The following is a 20,946-nucleotide window of genomic DNA, read 5'->3' as shown; positions in this document are numbered from 1 at the left end:
GGAAAGATGGCTCACACCTGCTGGCTGGGTCAGCCAGCATTCTGGGCATTCCGAAAATTCTTCCGGCTTTGGGCCTCCTCCCTCCCTTCCACTCGCCCACCCACTTTTGAGAGAACTGAAGAAAAGCAGGACAGATGGGCTGGGGAGGAGAGTGGAGCCCACAGGCATCAGCACTCACTCGGAAGTTAAATCTGAGAGTATCCAGGCCGTCTCACCTCTCAGAGCGACGGTGTCGCCTATCGCTGGCACATTCTAACCAAGTCCTAAGGGCACAGAGGGAACAGTCTGTCCTCAAGACTCAATGGGAGACAGGACCAAGGCTGGACCCTAGACACTGCCTTGGAAATGGCTCTCTGTCTCCATGGTGGCAGGGGCCTAGCCTGCGGACTGGGTACACAGCAGGCGCTCAATAAGTAACCGACATGAAACCGGACCACTCTCCCTGGAGAAGGAAGAACGCTGGCTGGACGGGGGTCCTCCCAGGACAGATGAGTTCTGGTGCCTGAGCTGCAGCAGACGAACGCCTCTCCTCAAGCTCCGTGCCTCAGTCAGCTCCCCATGAAAAGGTTAATGGTACCGACTGTCTGAGTCACTCTGAGGGTGACAGAACACAACATCTCCCAAGCTAGAGACTTGGCACATAGCACACATCCTGGGCAAACTGTGGCTCCTCCAGGCCCTGCCTTTTAAAGGGCTGGCTTAGATCCTTCCTGGAGGGGTAGCAGGAGACTCACTTGGCTCACAACCTGCTTGCACCAGAGAGAGGAGAGAGCTCGCCACAGCATAGCACGGGGAGGCCCACGCTGGGGACTTTCTAATACACTTTAATCCTCACTGGCCCTAGCCTCAGCCATTCCCTGACACGCTAACAACCAGCTGAGCCAAGCCTGAAGTGAAAGATGAACTTGGGCGGGGTCCAAGCCAAAGGTCCCTGGGAGTTCCCTCCCCAGCCCGTCCAGTGCCCTAAACAGTGTCAGAGGGCAAAGCACACCAGGCCTGACCTTCATGTCCCAACAGGCCAGGCTGTGTGGATCACAGGGTGACCCTGGGTACCCAGAGCCACTGGTCTCTCTTTCCACTGGGAGGTCCTTCACACTCACTCCTTGGATGGGCAGTTCAAACCCCGGGAAGGCCTGTAGCTACAGGAGGAAGAAAGCAAACCAACCAATGAAGCCCAAAGGAGCGGGTAGTATGAAGCCACAGCCCTGACTCGGGGGAAGTACTCCAGCTTCTCCAGGGGGAGAACCACAAAAGATGAGCCCGTCCCTCCGCTTGCCACCCCTGACAGGGTCTCAAGGAGTTTGGCCGCCCTCTCTCCTGTGCAACAAAAGCAACACGGGCTGCTGTGAGTCCTGCATCAAATTCACCATGTAGCCCAGGCTAGCCTCAGACTCACAGGCAAATGCCTTTCATGTGCTGGGATGACAGGCGTGAGTCACACACCCACCCCCAGGCCGATCTGTGTTAATGATTAATGACTTTAGGCGGCTGCCGTCCCCGTTTCTGCCGATCGTGCAAACAAGGGAGATTTTTTTTTTTAAGTTATAGCTTGATATCGGTTGTGCACATTAAAGAAACAGGCTCCAAGCCAAGCACAGCGCTTACTGTGTAAAAAGGGCCTTATATCATTATTACCAAGTCACAAGGTCCTAGAGAACCACAAGGGAATCTATGGCTATCTGTCTTTAAATTTTTTTTTTATTATTAGATTGATTGATTGACTGATGATTGATTGGTTGATTGTGGGTGGCGTGTGCATGCTGTAGCATGCATGTGGAGGTCAGAGGACAACATAGGAGTTGGTTCTCTTTCCTGCTTGTGAGTTACACGGAGGAACCTGGCATTAAGAGCCCTAGCAGGCTGAGCCACCTCTCCAGAGCCTATTCTTTGTTCTGCAAATGAGCTGAGGCTCAGAGAAGCTGAAGCACTTACCTGAAGACACACAGCACTGAGCAGAGCCAAGCATCCAGTTCTGCCCAGCCTGCTTGACAGCCAGGAGGCAGCAGGGGAGGCCAAAGGGTATGGGAGCTGGGGTCAGGATGCAAGAACCCACGGCCCCCTTCCTGGCCACCATGGAGGACTATCAAGCCACAGACACGGGCAGGGAGAATGCCTGCCACACGTCCCTGTTACTTTGCCACAGACCCTGTCCATCTTTGCCAAAAGCTAGGTGTTGGCAGTGGAGGCTCACCTCCACCTCTCCCAGACTTCTGGAAGCAAAGAGGCTAAAACAGAGACTATGACACACGAGGCTAAGGGCAATCCTCCCTGATCCTTCAGACTCACTCACAGATAAGGAAGCACCCAGAGAGGTCAAGCCAGCTGCCTGGGGTCACACAGCACAGCCATACTAGACTCATGCTTCCAGCTCAGCCCCACTCAGGCGCTCACCCAGACTCTCAGCACACCAGCAATCATTCCTGGCCAATCACCAGAAGCCTGCATGTGCCGCCTGGATGGACAACACAGTGACTTCTCATTGCAATGTCAGATCAGGACTGAGCAGTTGGTCGTGGAGCTCTATCCCTTCTCAGACGTCCTCTATTGGGTAGAGAAAAATCTCACAACCCACAGACAGGCAGTCGGCCAGCTGCAGCAGAGACAGAAGCCTGGGCCACTTCTGTCCTTCACTTTTGTCCTCACGGTGCTGGTGGCTCCCTGGAAGGCAAGCAACCTCTCTGGGCCTCCCAGACTAAGAGTACCACAGCCAGCAATAACCATCCTGCTTGGTCTGGTGCCACAGGCCTGTAATTCTAGACGCCTGGGAGGCTAAGACACCAGAGAACAGCCTGAGCAAGTAGAAAGAGGGGAGGAGATGTGGTGGGGTCTACCATGTGGGAAGCCCTATGGTCCGTCTCCAGCACTGCCAGACAAAACAAACACAAGGCAAGGTCTTTTGAGGGTCTCCCAGTTAGCACAATGGCACTTGCAGAGTTCCTGAGCCAGCATCTCACAAGTGTGGAAACAGACGTCCAGAGAGGTTCAGCAGTCAGCCCAAAGCCACACAGCCAGCAAGTGGCAGAGCTGGGATTTGAACCTGGACTCACTCTCTGACTGACACACACACACACACACACACACACACACACACACTCTCTCTCTCTCTCTCTCTCTCTCCAAGTTCCCTACTGTACTCCCATCCTATGCTAACTCCCTCAGCCCCTGGGAGACCCTCACAGCCATCGCTGCTGACCACCTGCTTCCTACCAAGCACGTCAAGGTCCTTTCTGGTAACAAACACAGGACCCAAGTCCCTCAGCGAACAGACTGGGAGGTAGGCAAGTCACTCAAAGTCATGGTCCCAAACTTGGGAGGCTGAGACAGGAGGGTTAGGAGTTCAGGACCAGCCTTGCCCACTTAGAGAAACTATCTCTGAAGGCAAATAAAGAAAACAGGTCGTGAGGCTCACAGGAGGTGGAGCAGGGAGCTGAGCTGGGCCCACAAGCTCACCACGGCACAGCCAGGGCCAGAGAGCCAGCAGTACTGTCTTCCAGATAAGAAAACCGAGGCCGTTTCTGCTTCGTAATTCATGTTCCTCACCTCCCCTAGCTCTGAGTCCACTGCTCCCACACAGATCATAGGCTGATTCCTACCCTCTCCTCAGTCCCTGCGCTCCAGAGACAAAAGCATGACCTCAGTGGGATGTGCAGTTGTCTTCAAGGACCTACTCAATTTCCGGGGAGGGAGCACACTGGGCTCACTAATCAGGGAGGGAATGCTGTAACTTGTAGGGACTTACAGAGGCAAGGCTATCTCACTTCCTCTTAAGGTTCCCTCTAGGTCCTACACACCCACTGTCCCACCTCCTCACTGCACACCTGCTGTCCCCTCACTGCACACCTGCTGCCCACCCCCTCACTGCACACCTGCTGCCCCACCCCTCACTGCACACCTGCTGCCCCACTCACTGCACACTTGCTGCCCCACCCACTCACTGCATACCTGCTGCCCCACCCCCTCACTGCACACCTGCTGCCCCACCCCCTCACTGCACACCTGCTGCCCCACCCCCTCACTGTACATCTGCTGTCCCACCCCCTCACTGCACACCTGCTGCCCCCTCACTGCACACCTACTGTCCCACCCCCTCACTGCACACATGCTGCCCCACTCACTGAACACCTACTGTCCCACCCCCTCACTGCACACCTGCTGCCCCCTCACTGCACACCTGCTGCCCCCTCACTGCACACCTACTGTCCCACCCCCTCACTGCACACATGCTGCCCCACTCACTGAACACCTACTGTCCCACCCCCTCACTGCACACCTGCTGCCCCCTCACTGCACACCTGCTGCCCCCTCACTACACACCTACTGCCCCACTCACTGCACACCTGCTGTCCCACCCACTCACTGAACACCTAATCTCCCACCCACTCACTGCACACCTGCTGCCCCCTCACTGCATACCTGCTGCTCCACTCACTGCACACCTGCTGCCCCACCCCCTCACTGCACACCTGCTGCCCCACCCCTACACACACTGCTGTCCCATCCCCTCACTGCATACCTGCCGTCCCACACACTCACTGCACACATGCTGCCCCACCCACTTACTGAACACCTGCTGTCCCACCCACCTGAAGAGCACACCCCACTGCCATCACCCAGGAGATCTGTCAGAGAGCAGACCAGTCAAGCCACTCACTGACCAGAGTGTAAATCATGCCTATGTTTAAAAGTCGCTCATTTGGGAGATGTTTGTTACACGGCAGTCAGAGAGAAAGCAAACCAATACGGGAGCCATGCGCTTCAGAGACACTAGTGTGTCCATTGCCAGATGTCTTCCAAGACACAAGCCCTGGCAGGTTGGCCTCCAACCCACAGGCTGCCAAACTCCACACAACCGACAGGGCCTCTGACCTAACCTGCTGTGGGGCTGCAGGCTACATCCCACTGCCACTGGGAAGACAAAGCCAGCAGCTGCACCTCAGCGAAGCACAGACAGACCCACTCCCACGGTGTGTTCAGGGGACCCAGGGCTCTCTTTATCCCACGCTTCCTGCCACCTCCTGGAGTCTGTTCCTCTCCAATGCAATGGCCGGGCAGGGACACACCAACAGGAGGGACCGCAGAGTTAAAAACCAATAACCACGTCCAACGGGCAGCCGGTTTGGTAATCAACGCACCGCCACGCACCCGTCTCAAAGGGGAAATCGCCAAATGTGTTTTTGATGGGTCTGTGAAGTTCTTGTACAGGGTTGTTTCGAGTTTTTAATCAGTCTTTGCCCCACCCCACAGCCCCCTACCCCAGCTGTTCACTGAGTACCTTCTCTGTCAAGTTAGGGCCAACGCACACCTGCCAAGTCCTTCTCAGGCCTCACAGCTGCCCTCGGAGGTAAGTCATTTGCTTCATTTACAAAGGAAACAGGTTCAGAGAGGCTAACACACCTGACCGAAGTCACACAGCAATTAAAGTCAAGATTTAATGCTAGGGCAGAGCAGATCTGAAGGCAGGTGTCATGGCTGCCAGATGTGACCCCGTGTGTGTGTGTGTGTGTGTGTGTGTGTGTGTGTGTGTGTGTGTGTCAGGAGGAGTTAGACTCTGCGCACATGAAGCCTTGGAGGACTGCGAAGTGCAGCTCTCCAAACGGTCAGTCCAGCTGGGCATCTGAGGTCGGACACTTCCACTTCCTGGAGTAGTTTAACAGCGTATCTGACTCAGGTGTAAGCAGTCAGAGATCAGACTTTGAAAACATATTCCTGTTCTCAACGGAGACACGGCTGTAAACATTTCAAAGGTCACCTAACCGGGTGATTACCAAGAAGGGCAGCTTGCTAACTCAGGCCCCAAAGTCAAGTCCTTAATTGCTTCCTGATGGGCGTTGCACCCTCTCTCCCATATAGCTGACTAGGGGGATTCCTGGGGACAGGAGAGCTTCAGGCCCGGGAACCCTCCTGCATAAGAGATTCCATGAAATATCCGTCTTGTATCCAGCCCTCAACTCCAACAGCGATCCCTACCCGGGCCAGCAGTCGAGGTACAAGCAGTGGACGGCCACACCTAGCCACATGGGGACAATGCAGAGTTGGGAGATGCATGGCTGCAGGCAGCCAGTTCTAAGTTCAGAACTCAGCTCCTCCTCTAGGCCAGGCTTCCATTTCATGATTTGCTCATGAGTGCGAGTGGTGGGGTCTCCAATGCCAACACTGACTGTCACAAAGAACAGAGAGGGACAGACAGAGGGACTCAGCCTGGGAGCCTGACATAACGGGGTTCATCAGTACCTCTGGCCTTCCATACACCCTCCTCCACCCTCCCATGGTGCCTGGCTGGCCTCTCTCCCGCCTCCTCTGGGAAGCCCCTTTTGGTTTACCTCTGGTGCTTCTTGGCAATTTTGCTTCACTGTCTCCAAACATCCATCAAGTTCCAAGAGAAGCAGCAGGCCTTAATCCACACTCCCGCAATCTGAAACTGTTATGTGCAGGAACCTATGCCTCCAGGCAGGGATCTGGTCCCCTCAGTCCCAAGGCTTCCAATGTAGAAGAGGGGGGTGTAAAGGTCTTTTATTCGCTCAACACGCCCTACACTCTGGGCAGGACCAAGTTAGGCCTTGCCTCTGCCCTACCTCCTACTCAGCCCTCAAGACTCAGCCCAAGAGTCACCTTTGACCACACACACACACACACACACACACACACACACACACACACACACACACACACACACACGAGCTAGGCTGGGCAAGGCACTGGTTCTCTGGGCTATCCTGACAAGCATCCCCCTGGTTCATGCCCTGAGCTCACACAATCAGAACCATCCCCAATAAACAGACACACACACCCGCCCCACCCACCCCTCCCCCACGATGGAGGGCAGAACCCTTCAGACCATTTTCCAGCTAAAGAACCTGAGACTCAAAAAGTACCCCGGGCTGATGAGACGATTCCGTGGGTAAAGGGAACTTGCCAACAGGCCCGAGGACTTGGGTTCAGTTCCTGGCACCCTTCTCTGCCCCAGAACCATGATCCTTGACTCGCCCTTCCCCCCACCCCAAGCCATGGGCCCCTCCTCTGCTGTCCCACTCTCTGACCAGAAAGACCCAGGGTTCACCCCTCCGGGGTGTGACTTCCAGCCTAGCGCTTGACACTGAACCATTTTGTCCAGTGAATGATTGATGAACGGATATACGCGTTCGGAGTTAGCTCATCCTGTGGGTTAGGAGAATCCTGGTGATGCTTGAGGGGTCAGATGCCCAAGGGATGGACAACTGCACTCCCTTGCCCTCGGGTGAGCAGAAGTACTAACAGCCATCAGAGGTCCCTGGGGGAGGGCTGTGTAGCTCAGAGTCTGGGGTGAGGGTTGCATCCCCAACATCACCAGTCAACAAAGACTTGGAGCAGGCTAACGGTGGCTAGAAAGTCATCTCTAAGAAGCAGATTCTGAACCGCTCTGGGCCGGTCCACACTGACTCCACGTACCCCTGCACACTGCTACAGGACAGGCTAAAACACGAATCCAGACTCTGCTCTTCTCGGGCCTAAGTGCGCTCCTGCCAAGCCCTCAAGCACCCCGAACCCACCAAGACGCGGGGTGTCTGCGGAGCCCAGCCCTGGCCACACGCCTGCCCTGCGGGGTGGCAAGGAGAAAGTTGGCCGCTTGAAGCCTCCACCAAAAGTCTCGGTTACAGATTAACCAGCCCCAGCGCTTCTCTGTGCGCGGCCTGGAGCCGCAACTCGCCCCAGTAGAAGAAAGTCCAAGTTACACATCTTTGTCACCGCGGACCGGGCGGCGCGCGCGCCACCCCGGAGGGCGCGACCCCGGGGCAGGGCGCAGGCTCCAGCGCCAGCCGCAGGCCCTCAGGGGACAGCTCTCTGCAACAGGCGCCGTCCCTCCGAAAGCAAAAGGCCACCGCTTCCTGGCCTGAGGAAGGTCAGCCCTGGCCTGCACGGCGTGATCCTGAGGCACGCGCGAGCCGCGGACGCGCGTGGGGGAGCGGGGCCAGCCCTAGGCTCCCTCCGCCAGCATTCCCCGGCAGCAGATGCAACGGGATTCCCCCCCCCCAAATCTGCAGCGGGACCCCACACGCTGCTCCTCCCCGCTCCCCGCTTCGCCCTCCGCCAACTTTGCCAACTTTCCACGCGGCCCCGCGGGCAGGAGTGGGCGTCCCCGTGCGTCTCCGCGCGCCCCCGCGCCCGCCCGCGCGCCCCCGCGCCCTCCGCGCACCTACCGCAGTGGCCCGCCGCGACGCACCTGCCCGCCCGCACCTGCCGCGGCGCGCGCAGCCTCGCTGCCGGAGGCGGGGCTCGAGCGGGAAGCGCCCCGTCGCCGTGGCAACTGCGCCCAGTGGCGCCTGCGCAGAGCAGCGAGGGGCGGGGCGCGGGCGCGGGAGCCGCGAGACTGCGCGAGGCGCGCCCGCTGCTGGACGGACGCGGCATTGCGCCATGGTCCCAATCAAGGCACCTACTGTGTGCCTCGCGGTGGGGTGACTGAGCACTGCCCACCTGCGGCCCTGCGACTGCGCATTCCTGATCAACTGCCTTGTTCGGTTCATTAATCATATCGACCACGATTTCTTTTTTTTCTTTCTTTTTATTTTCCTTCCTCTTAAAAAAACAAAACGATTTCTTTTATTGTTACTTTTGTGTGTATGTGCACGTAAGTGCCGGTGCTGGTAGAGGCCAGAAGAGGGTGACAGATCCCCGGGAACTGAAGTAGGAGGAGGTTGGATGCCATGTTGGAAATAAACTCCAGGGAGGAGGGGATAGGGGCTTTGCAGAGGGGAAACTGGGAAGGGCAAATAACACTTGAAATGTAAATAAATAAAATAACCAATAATAAAATAAAATAAACTCTAGTTTTACAAAAGTGGTCTATTCCACCACTAACCAGCTCTCTCTCCCTCTCTCCCTTTCTCCCTCCCCCCTCCTAGAGTCTCTCCCTGTTCAGGTTTGAGCTCCTGGATTCAATCCATTCTCTCTCCTCCCCACCCCACTCTCCCCAGGAGCTGGGACGACATCATTGGAACCCTATCCTGCCAGCCTGTGCATCTTTACTAAGTACCTTTTGTATGCTGGGCTCTGGGGACTCGGCAGCCAGCGGATCCATGTTCTCATGGGGTTTCGCCAGCAATAGGGAGAAACATCGCATGGGTAAATTGAATCATATTTATGACACATGCTCCCCGGGGAAATGGGACATGATTTACTCTTTTATTGTAAAACCAGCCCAACCTCAAGAAAAGAGACAAGAGACCCAAGCAACAGTGTGGCTTCCAGAAAGCTGTCTGCCATTCTCCTGCCTCCTCTCTGCCTCAGATTGGTGGTGGTGGTGGTGGCGTGTGTGTGTGTGTGTGTGTGTGTGTGTGTGTGTGTGTGTGTGTGTGTTCGCGCGCGTGCACGTGCGTGCGTGCGTGTGTGTACAGCTCATACAATCCTTTGAATTTTGACCCTTTTAAAGTAAGCGCTGATGATGCCTTCCATAATATCCTGGTTCCACCTGAGGCTCCTCTGGTACACAGTGACAGAGCTCAGCAGTGGTATGGGTCATCTGGATGCCACGGACACAGTTATCAAATGGACTATCCCACACAATGTCAAATATGACTCTGCCATTCCGGGGGGGAGGGGTGTCTTTGAGGTAGTTCAAATGGTTGGTCTGCAAGATGAAGTTTTCTCAAAATCCACCTAAAACCAGGGCTTTGATGCAGAGTTTGTATGTTATTATTTAAAAAAAAAAGTTTGGTGTGCTGAATGTGATGGTGCACACCTTTAATCCCAGCACTGGGAGGCAGAGGCAGGCAAATCTCTCAGTTCTGTCTGTGCCAGTCTGGTCTACGAAGCTAGTTCCAAGACAACCAGGACTACACAGAGAAACTCTGTCTGGAAAAACCAAAACCTACAGGAACATATTAAATAAAATTGAATTTAAAAACAGTTTGTGTCCTCTCCTCTCTAGAGATACCTCAGAAAAAGTACTTGGGCATCCACCTGATTCACAGTGCCTACCTCAGGGCTGGGACATAGTAGGCACTCAATGAATAGATGTGCATGAATGGCCAGTCTGTGATACCCCACTAAGTGCCGCGTCTCTTCCAGAAGCTTTGAGAAACTTCCTGTATCTCTTATGCAAATCGCTTCTTGAAAAACGTGTGTCCGAATGCTTGGAGTAGCCAGATGTTTGTTATTCTGGGCTCCCCAGACAAGGGAGTGTCTCCCCTACCCCGCACCTGCACCCTCTATACACACACACACACACACACACACACACACACACACACACACACACTGCCAGTATGTCTCTGAATATAAGTTCCGAAGGGAACAAAACAGTAACCTTCCCAACAACCCCCACAGACCCCAGACCTAGATGTGTCCCCTGTGACTACCCCATCCCCATTCCCCCACTCTAAGCAAACCGAGGGAAAGCCTAAGCAAACCAAACTACAACTCCCAGAGGCACCTGGGTCCTGGGGCGAGACTTCCTGGGAGACAGGTTGGACTCCTCCACATTCTCTTGTGCTCGCCAAGTGAGAGGCTGCCAGCCACACAAGCCCAGGGATTACACCCTGAGCAGGGAGTGTCAGGTTCCACATTCTACCCGGAGCCAGAACCGCGAGGGCTTGCCTGTTCTGGTACACAGAGGACAACACACTCCAGGGACTGTTCCAGAATGTTTTATCTGCCACCGTCAGCCTCCTCCAGGAAGTTCGTGGGGATAATTCTGTCCAATTGCAAATACATTTGGAGATTCCACAGTGGCACTGCCCATCCTCAGTGCAAGGGACCCTGAGCACCCCGGTGGTCATCGGGGCTGTTCACAGTGTGGTTCATTTGTCCTGTGTGGTGACGCTGTCTTACCTGCCCTACTGACTGGGTAGCCTCAGAACCCACAGCCACCTGGTTGGGCCCTGTTTCAGCCATCCTTGGGTTTTGCTTTGTTTCCTTGCCAGGGTCTCAATACAAGTAGTCTGAAACTTGCAGCAATCCTCCTGCCTCAGCCTCCCAAGTGCTAGGATTACAGTCCTGTGCCACGATGCCCCGTTTATGGATGCAAAAGATCAGACCCAGCACTTCCTGCTGACTAAGCAAGCATTCTAACAACTGAGCAACACCCTAGGCCTCTCTGTCTCTTTGGGGTTTTTTTTGTTTGTTTGTTTGTTTGGTTGGTTTTTTTGTTTGTTTGTTTTGGTTTTTTTGTTGTTGTTTTGTTTGTTTCTTTTTTTTCTTTTCCTTTCTTTTTTGACCATAAGAGCCAATCTATTCTTTGAAATGTTTTCTCTTGACTCTAAACCTTTGCTGTACTGCATTACTTTACCAGGAGGACTTTGCCCTCAGCTGGTCTAGCCTCGGCTTAATGACCATCCTTACCTGCAGTCAGTTCCCCCAGAAGCCTTCTGGATTACCGGGTGGAGATGGGTTCCGTACTTCAGATACTGGAACAGATCTGACCCTCAAAATGGAACCTCACTTAGAGTCAGCATGGTCGCGGGACACAATTCGGGGCTCTTGGTCACCAAGGACGGACCCTGTTGTAGTTTGAATGTGAAACATCCCCCCATAGGCTCAGACCTTACAATTCCACTTCTCCATCGGGTGACATTGTCTGGGAAGGTCCATTGAAGTTTAGGAGATTGGTTCTCAACCGGTGGGTCGCGACCCCTGCGGAGATCACTCAGGAGTGTATGGCCTACTTGCATTATGATTCACAACAGCGGCAAAGTTACAACTATGAAGTGGCAATGAATTGATTTTATGGTTGGGGTGTCACCATAGCAGGAGGAAGGAACTGTGTTAAAGGGTCGCGGCGTTATGAAGGGCGAGAATCGCCGCTCTAGGAGGGGGAGGGGAGGAAATGAGTCACTGGGGGAAAGGAATGCCCCGGGGTTTCATGGCCTGGCTCCACTTCCTGTCCACCCTTTGCTTGCCCAGCCAGCCTCCGAGTCCGACCACCATGCTTTCCCCACCGTGATGGGTGGCGTCCCTCCGGAACCTGAAGAAGCCTTTCTCCATTAAGTTGCTTTTGCCTTGCTATTTATTACAGATCCTCCCCCTCATAATCATCCTTGGACCCCGCCTTCCGTTTCCCTGGCAACATAACTGTCGATTTCTAAGAACAGGCAGAGTGAGTGCCCCGGGAGCCCCTCCTCAAGATTTAATTTCCCTGAGGCCCAGGGGAAGATGCTCGCTGGTAGACAACTTGGTGGTTTTTCTTCTTCTTCTTCTTCTTCTTCTTCTTCTTCTTCTTCTTCTTCTTCTTCTTCTTCTTCTTCTTCTTCTTCTTCTTCTTCTTCTTCTTCTTCTCTTCTTCTTCTTCTTCTTCTTCTTCTTCTTCTTCTTCTTCTTCTTCTTCTTCTTCTTCTCTTCTTCTTCTTTAATTGAAATCTATTCTTAGGGTTTTTGGAGGAGACATGATGTAAATTACGCTTCTGAGACAGCAGGGACACCACTATCCTCTCGCGACGTCTCACTTGCTCTGCCAATCACCTGAGTAGGAAAACAGAACCCGAAGAGATGGCGCGGGAGTTGGGGTTGGGGTGGAGGTGTTGGGGGGAGCGTGTGGCCCACTGGATATCGGTTACCAGCCCTGGGTTCGATCCCCATCTGGTATGCTGCGGCGCTGCAGTGGTAGGATGGAGGCGGTGGGCTATCCTCGGCGTCAAAGTGAATTCAAGGCAAGCCTGGGTTAAGTGAGAATGAAATGAAGCGAAGATGGGAAAAATAACTCTGCCTTTGATGAAATGCACGCTCATATAACCCAAACCGCACCCATGCATGCTGCGGTTCAGACCCTCACTGATGAGTCTGTCCGCTGTCTGGGCTCCTACTTGGAAGCCTGCTCCAGGTAAATGGATGCTCCAGACATCCCCCTGCTTTCCTAACCCGTAACTGACCAGCCCGGACGCTTCCATCCCCCTCCCTACAGGCCGCTACTCCCTCCAGCCCACCGGACCTGCTTTCTCTCAAAGCCCTATAGTTTCCTTCTAAGTTCACTGGGAGACAAAGAACCCACAAAGGGGACCCCGAGTTCCCCAGTTGGGATGACACTAGTGAAATCGGCCGTGCACCAAGCCAGGGGATTCAGCCTCGAGGGCCACAACTCTTTAAGGGGCGACGTCTCTTCGGACCTCACCCGCAGAGCGCAGAGAAGTCGGCAAACCGCTCAAGTCGAGCAGCAGAAATCTCGGTCTGGCAAACAGAGCCCCGGGCAAACTTGGGCGTGCTCAAGCGTCTTTGGGGAGGTTACTCCAGTCCAACCCGAGCGAGAGAAGACAGACTTGGAGAAAGTGTAGGAAAGGGAACAATTACAGGAAATGCCCTGTAAGGCTGGCTAAGCCTCAGCTAGAAGCCGCGGGAAAGCAGCCCTCACCGGGAAGGTGGAACGAGCGCGCCCTCTGCTGGTGCCTCCTGCAGCACTGGATTCCTATGGAGCCAGGAAGACTCGAGAGGACGCTCTGATACCCAGCTTGGGCACCAGTATTTAGAAATGGCTCGGGTACCCCTACAGGTGCCTTCTCCTACCCAGGAAACCGTCCCCTTCCCCCACCCTATTGAGGCTGGAGTTTCCCTCTTGGTCCAGCCCATCCGTCAGCTCAGAGTGAATAGCTATTGATTTCAGGAAGGAAACCGCACACGGGTGAGTACACACCCTTCTCAGACCAGCTCCTCACGTGACCCTCCTCCGTTCACCAACCTGAATGTGACCTTTAAAGGGGAAGAGGCCTTTTAAGAGCTCACAGATTTACATTCAAGGCCAGAGCTAGAACTGGGGAGGTCACATTGGAGAGGTAACCTTGAAGAGGCAGAAGGGATATCTGAAGTGAGGAGAAAGGGCGGGGGGGGGGTAGTGAGAGGAGCCCAGCTGGCCTCAGGCACTACTTAAGAACCCTAGCAAGTTTCTACGGGCTGGGGCTGCAACAGGAGCCCTGGAAGAACACACCCGTTGTGTGCTCCTGTCTCTGTGTGCTTTGAAGCTGATTGTGGAACACAGTCACAGTTTAAAATCCTATTTTCAAAGGAACCCATCCCTCCAAACGTTAAGCACCCTTGCTGTAGGCCAGGCTCTCTGTAATTGGGGAAACAGAGGGTTTGAGCCATTGTGTCATTTGTCCCTGGTGACAGAGCCAGCAGGCCTGGTTGAGATAGATACTAGTGAAAGAGACCATGTTTTGAAGGACCCCAGCCTCAGGTCTGGCCTAGGCAACCTGCTGGCCCTTCCTCGGTGCCTTAACCCATACAGCTCTGCCAGGCACATGACTCAGCTGCCACAGCCTCCTGCTCAGCCACTGCTCCCTCTGATTCAGCTATTATCACCTAGGTCTGCACTCCAGGCCAAAAGCCTAGGGATACCCCCGACACACAAACACAAACACACACACACACACACACACACACACACACTCCCTCAGCAAATCTGGTCGGGCTGATTTCCACTTGCTTAGCTGCTGCACACCTTGGCCACCATCTACGCTGAGGCTACACAACCCCTGGAAGTCCTTCGATCTGTATTCCACCCATCCACATGGCCTCTCTGTTTCTGTCGATGTGCCCTACCCATGCTGGCCTCAGGGCCTTTGAACCTGGTCCACACTCAGTCTGTAGTGTTCCTCCCACACCTTCCACACAGCTCCCATCTCCACCTTTAGGTCAGACTTGGCTTTCTCACGAGGCTTTGTAAGACTTCCACACCGATTATCTCTCTATTTCTATCATCATTTCCTGTGACACTGTCTCACATTTGCTTTATGAATTGACTTAGTTCCTCAACACCTCTCTTCCCCAGGCAGGGGTGGGATCTGCAGAAGAGAGGCTACGGTTGCCCAGATCCCTGTTCAGTTCCTAGCACCTAGGACGGACTTCGTAGCATGTACTGGATACTTAATAAGTATGGGGGTAGGGATGGAAAGAGGTTGGATAGAAGGAGAGCTACACACGAGTGGGAAGGAGAGAGGGAGGGATAGATAGAGAGATTGCTGATTATAGATAGATAGATAAATAGATAGATAGATGATAAAAGAATGATTGTGTGAAATGGATGCATGGAAGAGTTGTTGGTATGTGAATGGGTTGATTCATGATGGATGGATGGATGGATGGATGAATGGATGGATGGATGAATGGATGGATGGATGAGTGGATGAATGGATGGATAGCTGAATGGATGAATGGATAGTAGATGGATGAATGGATGTATGGATGAGTGGATGAATGGATGAATGGATGGATGGATGAATGAATGGATGGATGGATACATAAAAGGATGCATGGGTGGATGGGTGGATGGTTAGATGGATGGATGGGTGGGTGGGTGGATGGATGGATGGACGGATGGATGGATGGATAGTAGATGGGTGGGTGGGTGGGTGGATGGGTGGATGGGTGGGTGGCTGGATATAAAGGCTATCTTAAGGCTCTATCTTGTTTACATGACCCTAAGTTCCTTGAAGAAACAGATTGTGTCATGTTCCCTACTATGTTCTGTTGAGGTTGAGGGTCACTGTGAGCTCAGGACTCTGCAGTTACAAGTGAGGTCCAAACACATTCAGTCTAGAGACAAGGCCATCCATCCAAGTCCAGAGGAACAAGACAACTTCACATCCTCAGCTGCCACTTCCGTGCCCCTCTGACCTGGGGGTAAGGAGAGGGTGGGAGGGTGCAGACCCTGGCTCTTGTATCATCTTTGTTTTCTGGCTGAAGCTGGTGGGACAGTTGCTGCTGCCCCTAACTGTGGTAAAGTCTACAGGTCACTCGGATGCCCAGCCTCTGACTTCAATCCTCAGCATCTCCAAGAACTTGAGGCTGAGAGGAAGAAGCCGTGACTGTGCCATCTGTGAGTGGGACAGCATCACTCGCTGGCTGCTAGCCCAGGTTCCTTCAGCTTGTAGGTAAAGGTGCTTACTGCCAAGCCAGACGGCCCGACTTTGGACACTGGGACGTGCACGGTGTAAGGAGGGAACCAACATGTGTACTGTGACACCCTGCCCCTCCAGGCATATAATAGTCATCTTAATCACATTGAAAAGTCAGCTCTAGGACTAGAGCTCAGCGGTTAAGAGGATTGACAGCTCTTCAAGAGGTCCTGAGTTCAATTCCCAGCAACCACATGGTGGCTCACAACCATCTGTAATGGGATCTGATGCCCTCTTCTGGTGTGTCTGAAGACAGCTGCAGTGTACTCATATACATAAAATAAAATAATAAATCTTTTTTATAAAAGAAAGAAAAGAAAAGTCATCTCTAGACAGAGGAGAAAGTCTCCATTCTGTTTGTTTCAGGCTCCATGTAGGAGGGCTCCAGTAACTGGAGCCTGGCCGGATGTCCTTTGGGCTTATAAAGCCTCACTTAGCTTTCTGGGCACCTGTTCCATGGCTGTGATTTTCTCAGGTGACCCTGAAGCTCATCTAGTCTTTTCAAAGACTCAGAAACACCGGAGCTGCCCGGGACAGTGGAGGGCGGGGCTGTGTGGCTCCACTCCACCATCTCCTGGCCTGGAATTACACCCCTGAGATCAGCTGACCCTTGGGAGGTGTGGGTTCTGGTGAAAGGGCAAAAGCAAGTCCTCTGTCACCCAAGGGATGATTCCTCACTTGCTGGCTAGCAGCCTCAGAGAGATTTCTAACCCCAGAGCGAAAAGCCCATCCCCAACCCTGGCCACTCCGTGCCGCACTTCATGCTGGGATTTATGTGCTCCTTATAAACATGGAGAAACATGGCCGTCTTACCCAGGATCCCAGGTGAGGGCTGGGATTCCTTGCCACTTTTGAGTTGCTGACAGAGGTTTCAGAACCCCAGAGTCCTACTACAGCAGCCCCGGGCCATTGTTGGGGACCCCTGGAGACAGCTCAATTGGGCTTTGCCACCTCCACCAGCACCAGGACAAGTGGACACGCCTTCCAGCCTGGTGGAAGTGTATCCGTCATTACTTAGGTAAGGCTCGACTTTAAACCCCCTTGCCTTTTGGTTTTTAATTCAAACTTTAGAAAACTGGTCTTGATTGCCTGTCACAATAGGGATATACCTACCCCTCATGCTTCCAGATTCCTGGGTTGATGGTGTCTGGAGGTGAGGCCTTTGGGAGGTCAAGGTGGGGTAGATGTGGTCAGGAGGGTGAGTCCCTCAGATGGTTCGTGTCTTCGTAAGAAGAGAATAGGGCTGGGGAGATGCCCCGTCAGTAAGTGCTTGCTGCACAAACCTGAGGATATGAGTTGCCTCTCCCCCAACCAGAACACACATAAAACACTCTGAAGTGTTGAGTGTAGGCACTGGCCTTTAATCCCAGCACTCAAGGGCAGAGGCAGGACCATCACTGAGTTGAGGCTAGCCTCCTCTGCATATGGAACCCAGGACAGCCAGACCCTATCTCTAAAACTAAAGGACAAAAGCCGAGTGTAGTGCATGCTAATCCCAGCACTGGGGGAGGTGGACATGGGTGGACCCTGAGGCTCAATGGTCAGTGAGCTCAATGAACAAGCACCAGGTCCCAATGAGGGACCCTGCCTCATGAAATGAGGCGGTTGCTCCTGAGGAATCACACGTGATTGACCTCTGGCCCCTGTATGCATGTGCCATCATGTACATGCATGCCCACACATGCATACACACACATGAGCACCATAAAACACTGGGCAAGAAGGGTAGGAAGAGATGGGCATGGACTAGACATCTTGCCAGATGTAGAGCACATACTGCATAGTGAGTGCCCTTGGTCTTCCCAGTCTCCCAACACCAGGAACCAAATGAACTTTGTTTTTTATAAAAGACTCAGTCTGCAACACTGTGTTATAGCAATGCCAAAGTCTAGCAGGACCCAAGGGGTCATGGTGGCTCCATATTGTCAGGAGCCATCTAGGAGAGGCTAAGGCTAGCAGATGACATTAGTCTACCCTATTGGGCAGATTTTCTGCAGCTCAAGGAAGATGCACTCTCTTGTAGTAATGCTGTGTAGACCAATTGGCGATTCTGTAATTCCTAAATGATTCTATAGAATTCCTAAATTTGTACAGGTGATTTTTGAGTCCTCTAGAATATAAAAGCTGCAATTAGGGCTCTATGAACCTTCCTGTGTCTCAGGCTAACAGCAGTAGAATGAAAGCAGGCTTGAAACAAAGTTGCAATCAGGAAAAACATTCCTTCTAGGTGAGCTGTGAAGCCATCATCAGATAACTCAAGGTCATAAACTGGGAATGGACAATTTACCGTAGGTGCAAGGACAAAAGATAAAATATTGATGGGATTTATCTACACAAAACTTCAAACCTAATGAGACACTAGGCAGATGGTTTGTCTCTTGACAAACCCACACTAACTTATGTTGTAAGAATTTTCTTAAACTTTTAATGAACTTTTTTTGTAGTATTTAATGAACTTTTTTTTTTTTTTGGTTTTTTTTTGTTTGTTTGTTTTTTTTTTTTGTTTGTTTTTTTTTGTTGGAGCTGAGGACCGAACCCAGGGCCTTGCGCTTGCTAGGCAAGCACTCTACCACTGAGCTAAATCCCCAACCCCTTTAATGAACTTTTAATGAGCTAGTGACAAGTAATGGATGCTTAATTAGATAATTAGTCCTAATGAAAACTTGTAAACCTTCCCACTGAAACTTCTTATTCGGTTTATGATGAACGTTGGGAGTGTAAAGACACTTGGAAGACCATGTGATCTGTTCTCCTGAGAAAGTGTAAGTACCAAGAACAAGAATAGGAGACTGGCTTTTTTCTTACAAGACTTCTTTCGTTCAGCTTTTTCTTTCTCTGAGCAATAAAAGTTGGAGCTCATTTTTCACCCAGATTGAGTGATTTTATTTTTCTGTGTCAGTGCTTGCTCAATGAATGAAACCTAGTCTTGAAGGCTTTTGCTCAAACTACCAAGTGTGTGTGTGTGTGTGTGTGTGTGTGTGTGTGTGTGTGTGTGTGTGTGTAAGTTTGTATGAACACTTGTGGAGTGGAAAAGACAGGTAGTAGGGCCTGACCAGAATGTGTGTGTGTCTGTGTGTCTGCATATTTGCGAGGTGTAAAAGTGTTATTTTTCCCCTGTGAGCATGACTTTCTTTTCCTGGTTCACAAAGAGTTAAAGCTCCAAGCCTCCTTCAGCCTGGCCAGCCAGAGGTGGGACTACCAGGCAAGAGAGAAAGGAACTCTTAAACAATTCATCCTTTACTTCATTCCCTGCTGCTGCCAGCAAGAATGAATTACCAAATGTATATCCGGCCCTCTGTAGGTACACTTAAGAGCTCAGGGTTTCTCACTGGGCACTCTTGCCAGCCCCAGATAATTAAATTTGTTCCCTTAGTAGAATTGACCCCATAAATCACCTGAAGCTGTCACTGGAACCTACTGCTATCAGCAGGACACTGATTCTAACCCTAACCCTAACCCTAACCCTAACCCTAACCCTAACCCTAACCCTAACCCTAACCCTCCCCCATCTGCAACCTTTCCAGAGAGAGAACTCCTGCTGGATCGGCTATCCCTATCCCCAAATTCTCACCAGAATCCTGCAGGAGACTGACTGTCTATGTGGTTCCCCCATAGTTCCTAGTACAGAATGCCCACTCCCACATGATGGTTTACGACAAGGGATTACAGTAAGAATCAAGCTGGGCACAAGGCAGCCCGGCATGACAGGAGCAGACTGATCCACAGACTCCCCCAAAGAGCTGCCAAAACACCACCAAATCCTAGCCCACGCTGAACAACGGACAAGCCCCACGGAGTGGTTAGCTGATGGGTAGGACGGTGCCATAAGCCCAGCCTGGGAGTATGAGGTTTAAGGGATGCCACTCTTTGGGACAGGGCTGTCCTTTTGGCCAAGGGAGGTGTTATTTTTCTTTTTTTCTTTTTTTTTTTTCCTCTTTTTCGGAGCTGGGGACCGAACCCAGGGCCTTGCGGTTGCTAGGCAAGCGCTCTTCCGCTGAGCCAAATCCCCAACCCCAGGTGTTATTTTTCTTGTTGTGGGCAACTGATAAGAGGAACTTGAAGAAGGAGGGGTTTGTTCTGGCAGACAGTTTGAGAGAACAGTGTTCACGGTGGCCCGGCGGGAGGGGAGGCTCCGTGGGAAGGGCGACCCGGTGGGAGGGACGCTCGGTGGGAGGGGCGACCCGGTAGGAGGGGCGACTCTGTGGGAGGGGCGACCCGGTGGGAGGGGCGGCAGCCTGCTTCATCTGCAGTAGGAAACATAGAGAGAGATGAAGGCTGATGCTTAGCCCATTCTTATTCAGCCAGGACCCCAGCTTTTGTGCCGCCCACTTTCAGGGCCTCTCCCAGGCACTGAGAGAGACTTGGGGTGAGGAAGGCAGGCATGTGTGAATGAGCTAGCTAATGAATGGACCTGGTGTGCCCTAGTGCTGGCTCACCTCCGTGCACCCTCTTCATCTCTCTCCTCGGTTTGACCCCTAGGTCAGCGACATTCCCGATGGAGGTCGGCGTGAGGGCTGCTCTGGGGCTCTCCCTCACCAGCATGACTGGCCTCAGCCTCATCTCTCCCGCCTGGTTCCAGAGCCCTTTCTCCTCCTATGGTGTCTTTACCTACTGCTCCTGGCCACAGGATGACAGCTGGAACCAGAGCTGTGTGACCTTTTGGTCCCTGAAGGACATGCCCACCTTGCCCTGGAAGGTGAGACACAAGTTCTTCCAGGGCTGCTGGCTCCCAGGGAATGGGCTCCGAGCGTCCTTTGCTGACCAGTGGGTGACCCAGTGTCTGAGCACACAGGATCTCAGCGCTCAGCAGCTCTTAAGATCACCAACAAACTCTGCTTAGGGTTTTTTACACCTCTGAGCTTGGGGCTCTGCAGGCATTGAATGGGCGTGACCTCTGTCTAGAGGGACTCTTAGTTCCCAGAAAAACCTTCCTGCAAACCAGGAAAAGTCACTTTAAGACACCATACTGCCACCCACTAGGAAATCACTGTCATCGATAAGCAAGTCTGTGGTGGTTCTGCAGGGTACAACCCGCACACCCCTACCTGACTCCATCCCAGGCACTGCTGGGATTAACAGATGAAAGATGAGGCGC

The 20,946-nt window shown here is 52.8% G+C and overlaps 2 protein-coding genes and 2 long non-coding RNA genes across 7 annotated transcripts in view; 2 read left to right on the top strand and 2 right to left on the bottom strand.

The window, feature by feature from the left end:
• Kiaa1671 (KIAA1671 homolog) overlaps positions 1-8,296 on the bottom strand; it is a 142,664-nt gene extending 134,368 nt beyond the window's left edge. For 2 of the 4 annotated variants that reach the window (XM_087578143.1, XM_087578141.1), the window contains exon 1: positions 6,321-6,484. The gene's annotated coding sequence lies outside the window, so the exon portion shown is untranslated. Of the gene's footprint in view, positions 1-6,320; positions 6,485-8,174 lie in introns of those variants that run through there. The other 2 variants (NM_001402472.1, XM_087578142.1) reach the window with 2 other exon arrangements.
• Positions 8,297-11,196: 2,900 nt separating this feature from the next.
• LOC134481210 (uncharacterized) lies at positions 11,197-13,133 on the bottom strand. The gene is made up of 2 exons (XR_015634901.1): positions 13,076-13,133; positions 11,197-12,623 (listed from the first exon to the last, which is right to left on the bottom strand). It is a non-coding gene; the product is annotated as an uncharacterized LOC134481210 (long non-coding RNA).
• On the top strand, positions 12,430-16,172 carry LOC108352470 (uncharacterized). Its single transcript, XR_015634902.1, has 4 exons — positions 12,430-13,579; positions 14,726-14,809; positions 15,429-15,576; positions 15,686-16,172. It is a non-coding gene; the product is annotated as an uncharacterized LOC108352470 (long non-coding RNA).
• Positions 16,173-20,289: 4,117 nt separating this feature from the next.
• Lhfpl7 (LHFPL tetraspan subfamily member 7) overlaps positions 20,290-20,946 on the top strand; it is a 4,295-nt gene continuing 3,638 nt past the window's right edge. The window contains exon 1 of the mRNA XM_087579768.1: positions 20,290-20,547. Coding sequence (XP_087435894.1) covers positions 20,347-20,547 — 201 coding nt within the window. The 5' untranslated portion in view covers positions 20,290-20,346. The remainder of the gene's footprint in view (positions 20,548-20,946) is intronic.

The sequence above is a fragment of the Rattus norvegicus genome, chromosome 12 (assembly GCF_021556685.1).
Source record: "Rattus norvegicus strain SHRSP/BbbUtx chromosome 12, alternate assembly SHRSP_T2T, whole genome shotgun sequence".
In the NCBI taxonomy this organism is placed as follows: domain Eukaryota; kingdom Metazoa; phylum Chordata; class Mammalia; order Rodentia; family Muridae; genus Rattus; species Rattus norvegicus.
The sequence above is the reverse complement of the archived record's forward strand: the minus strand, read 5'-3'. Positions and strand labels throughout refer to the sequence as shown.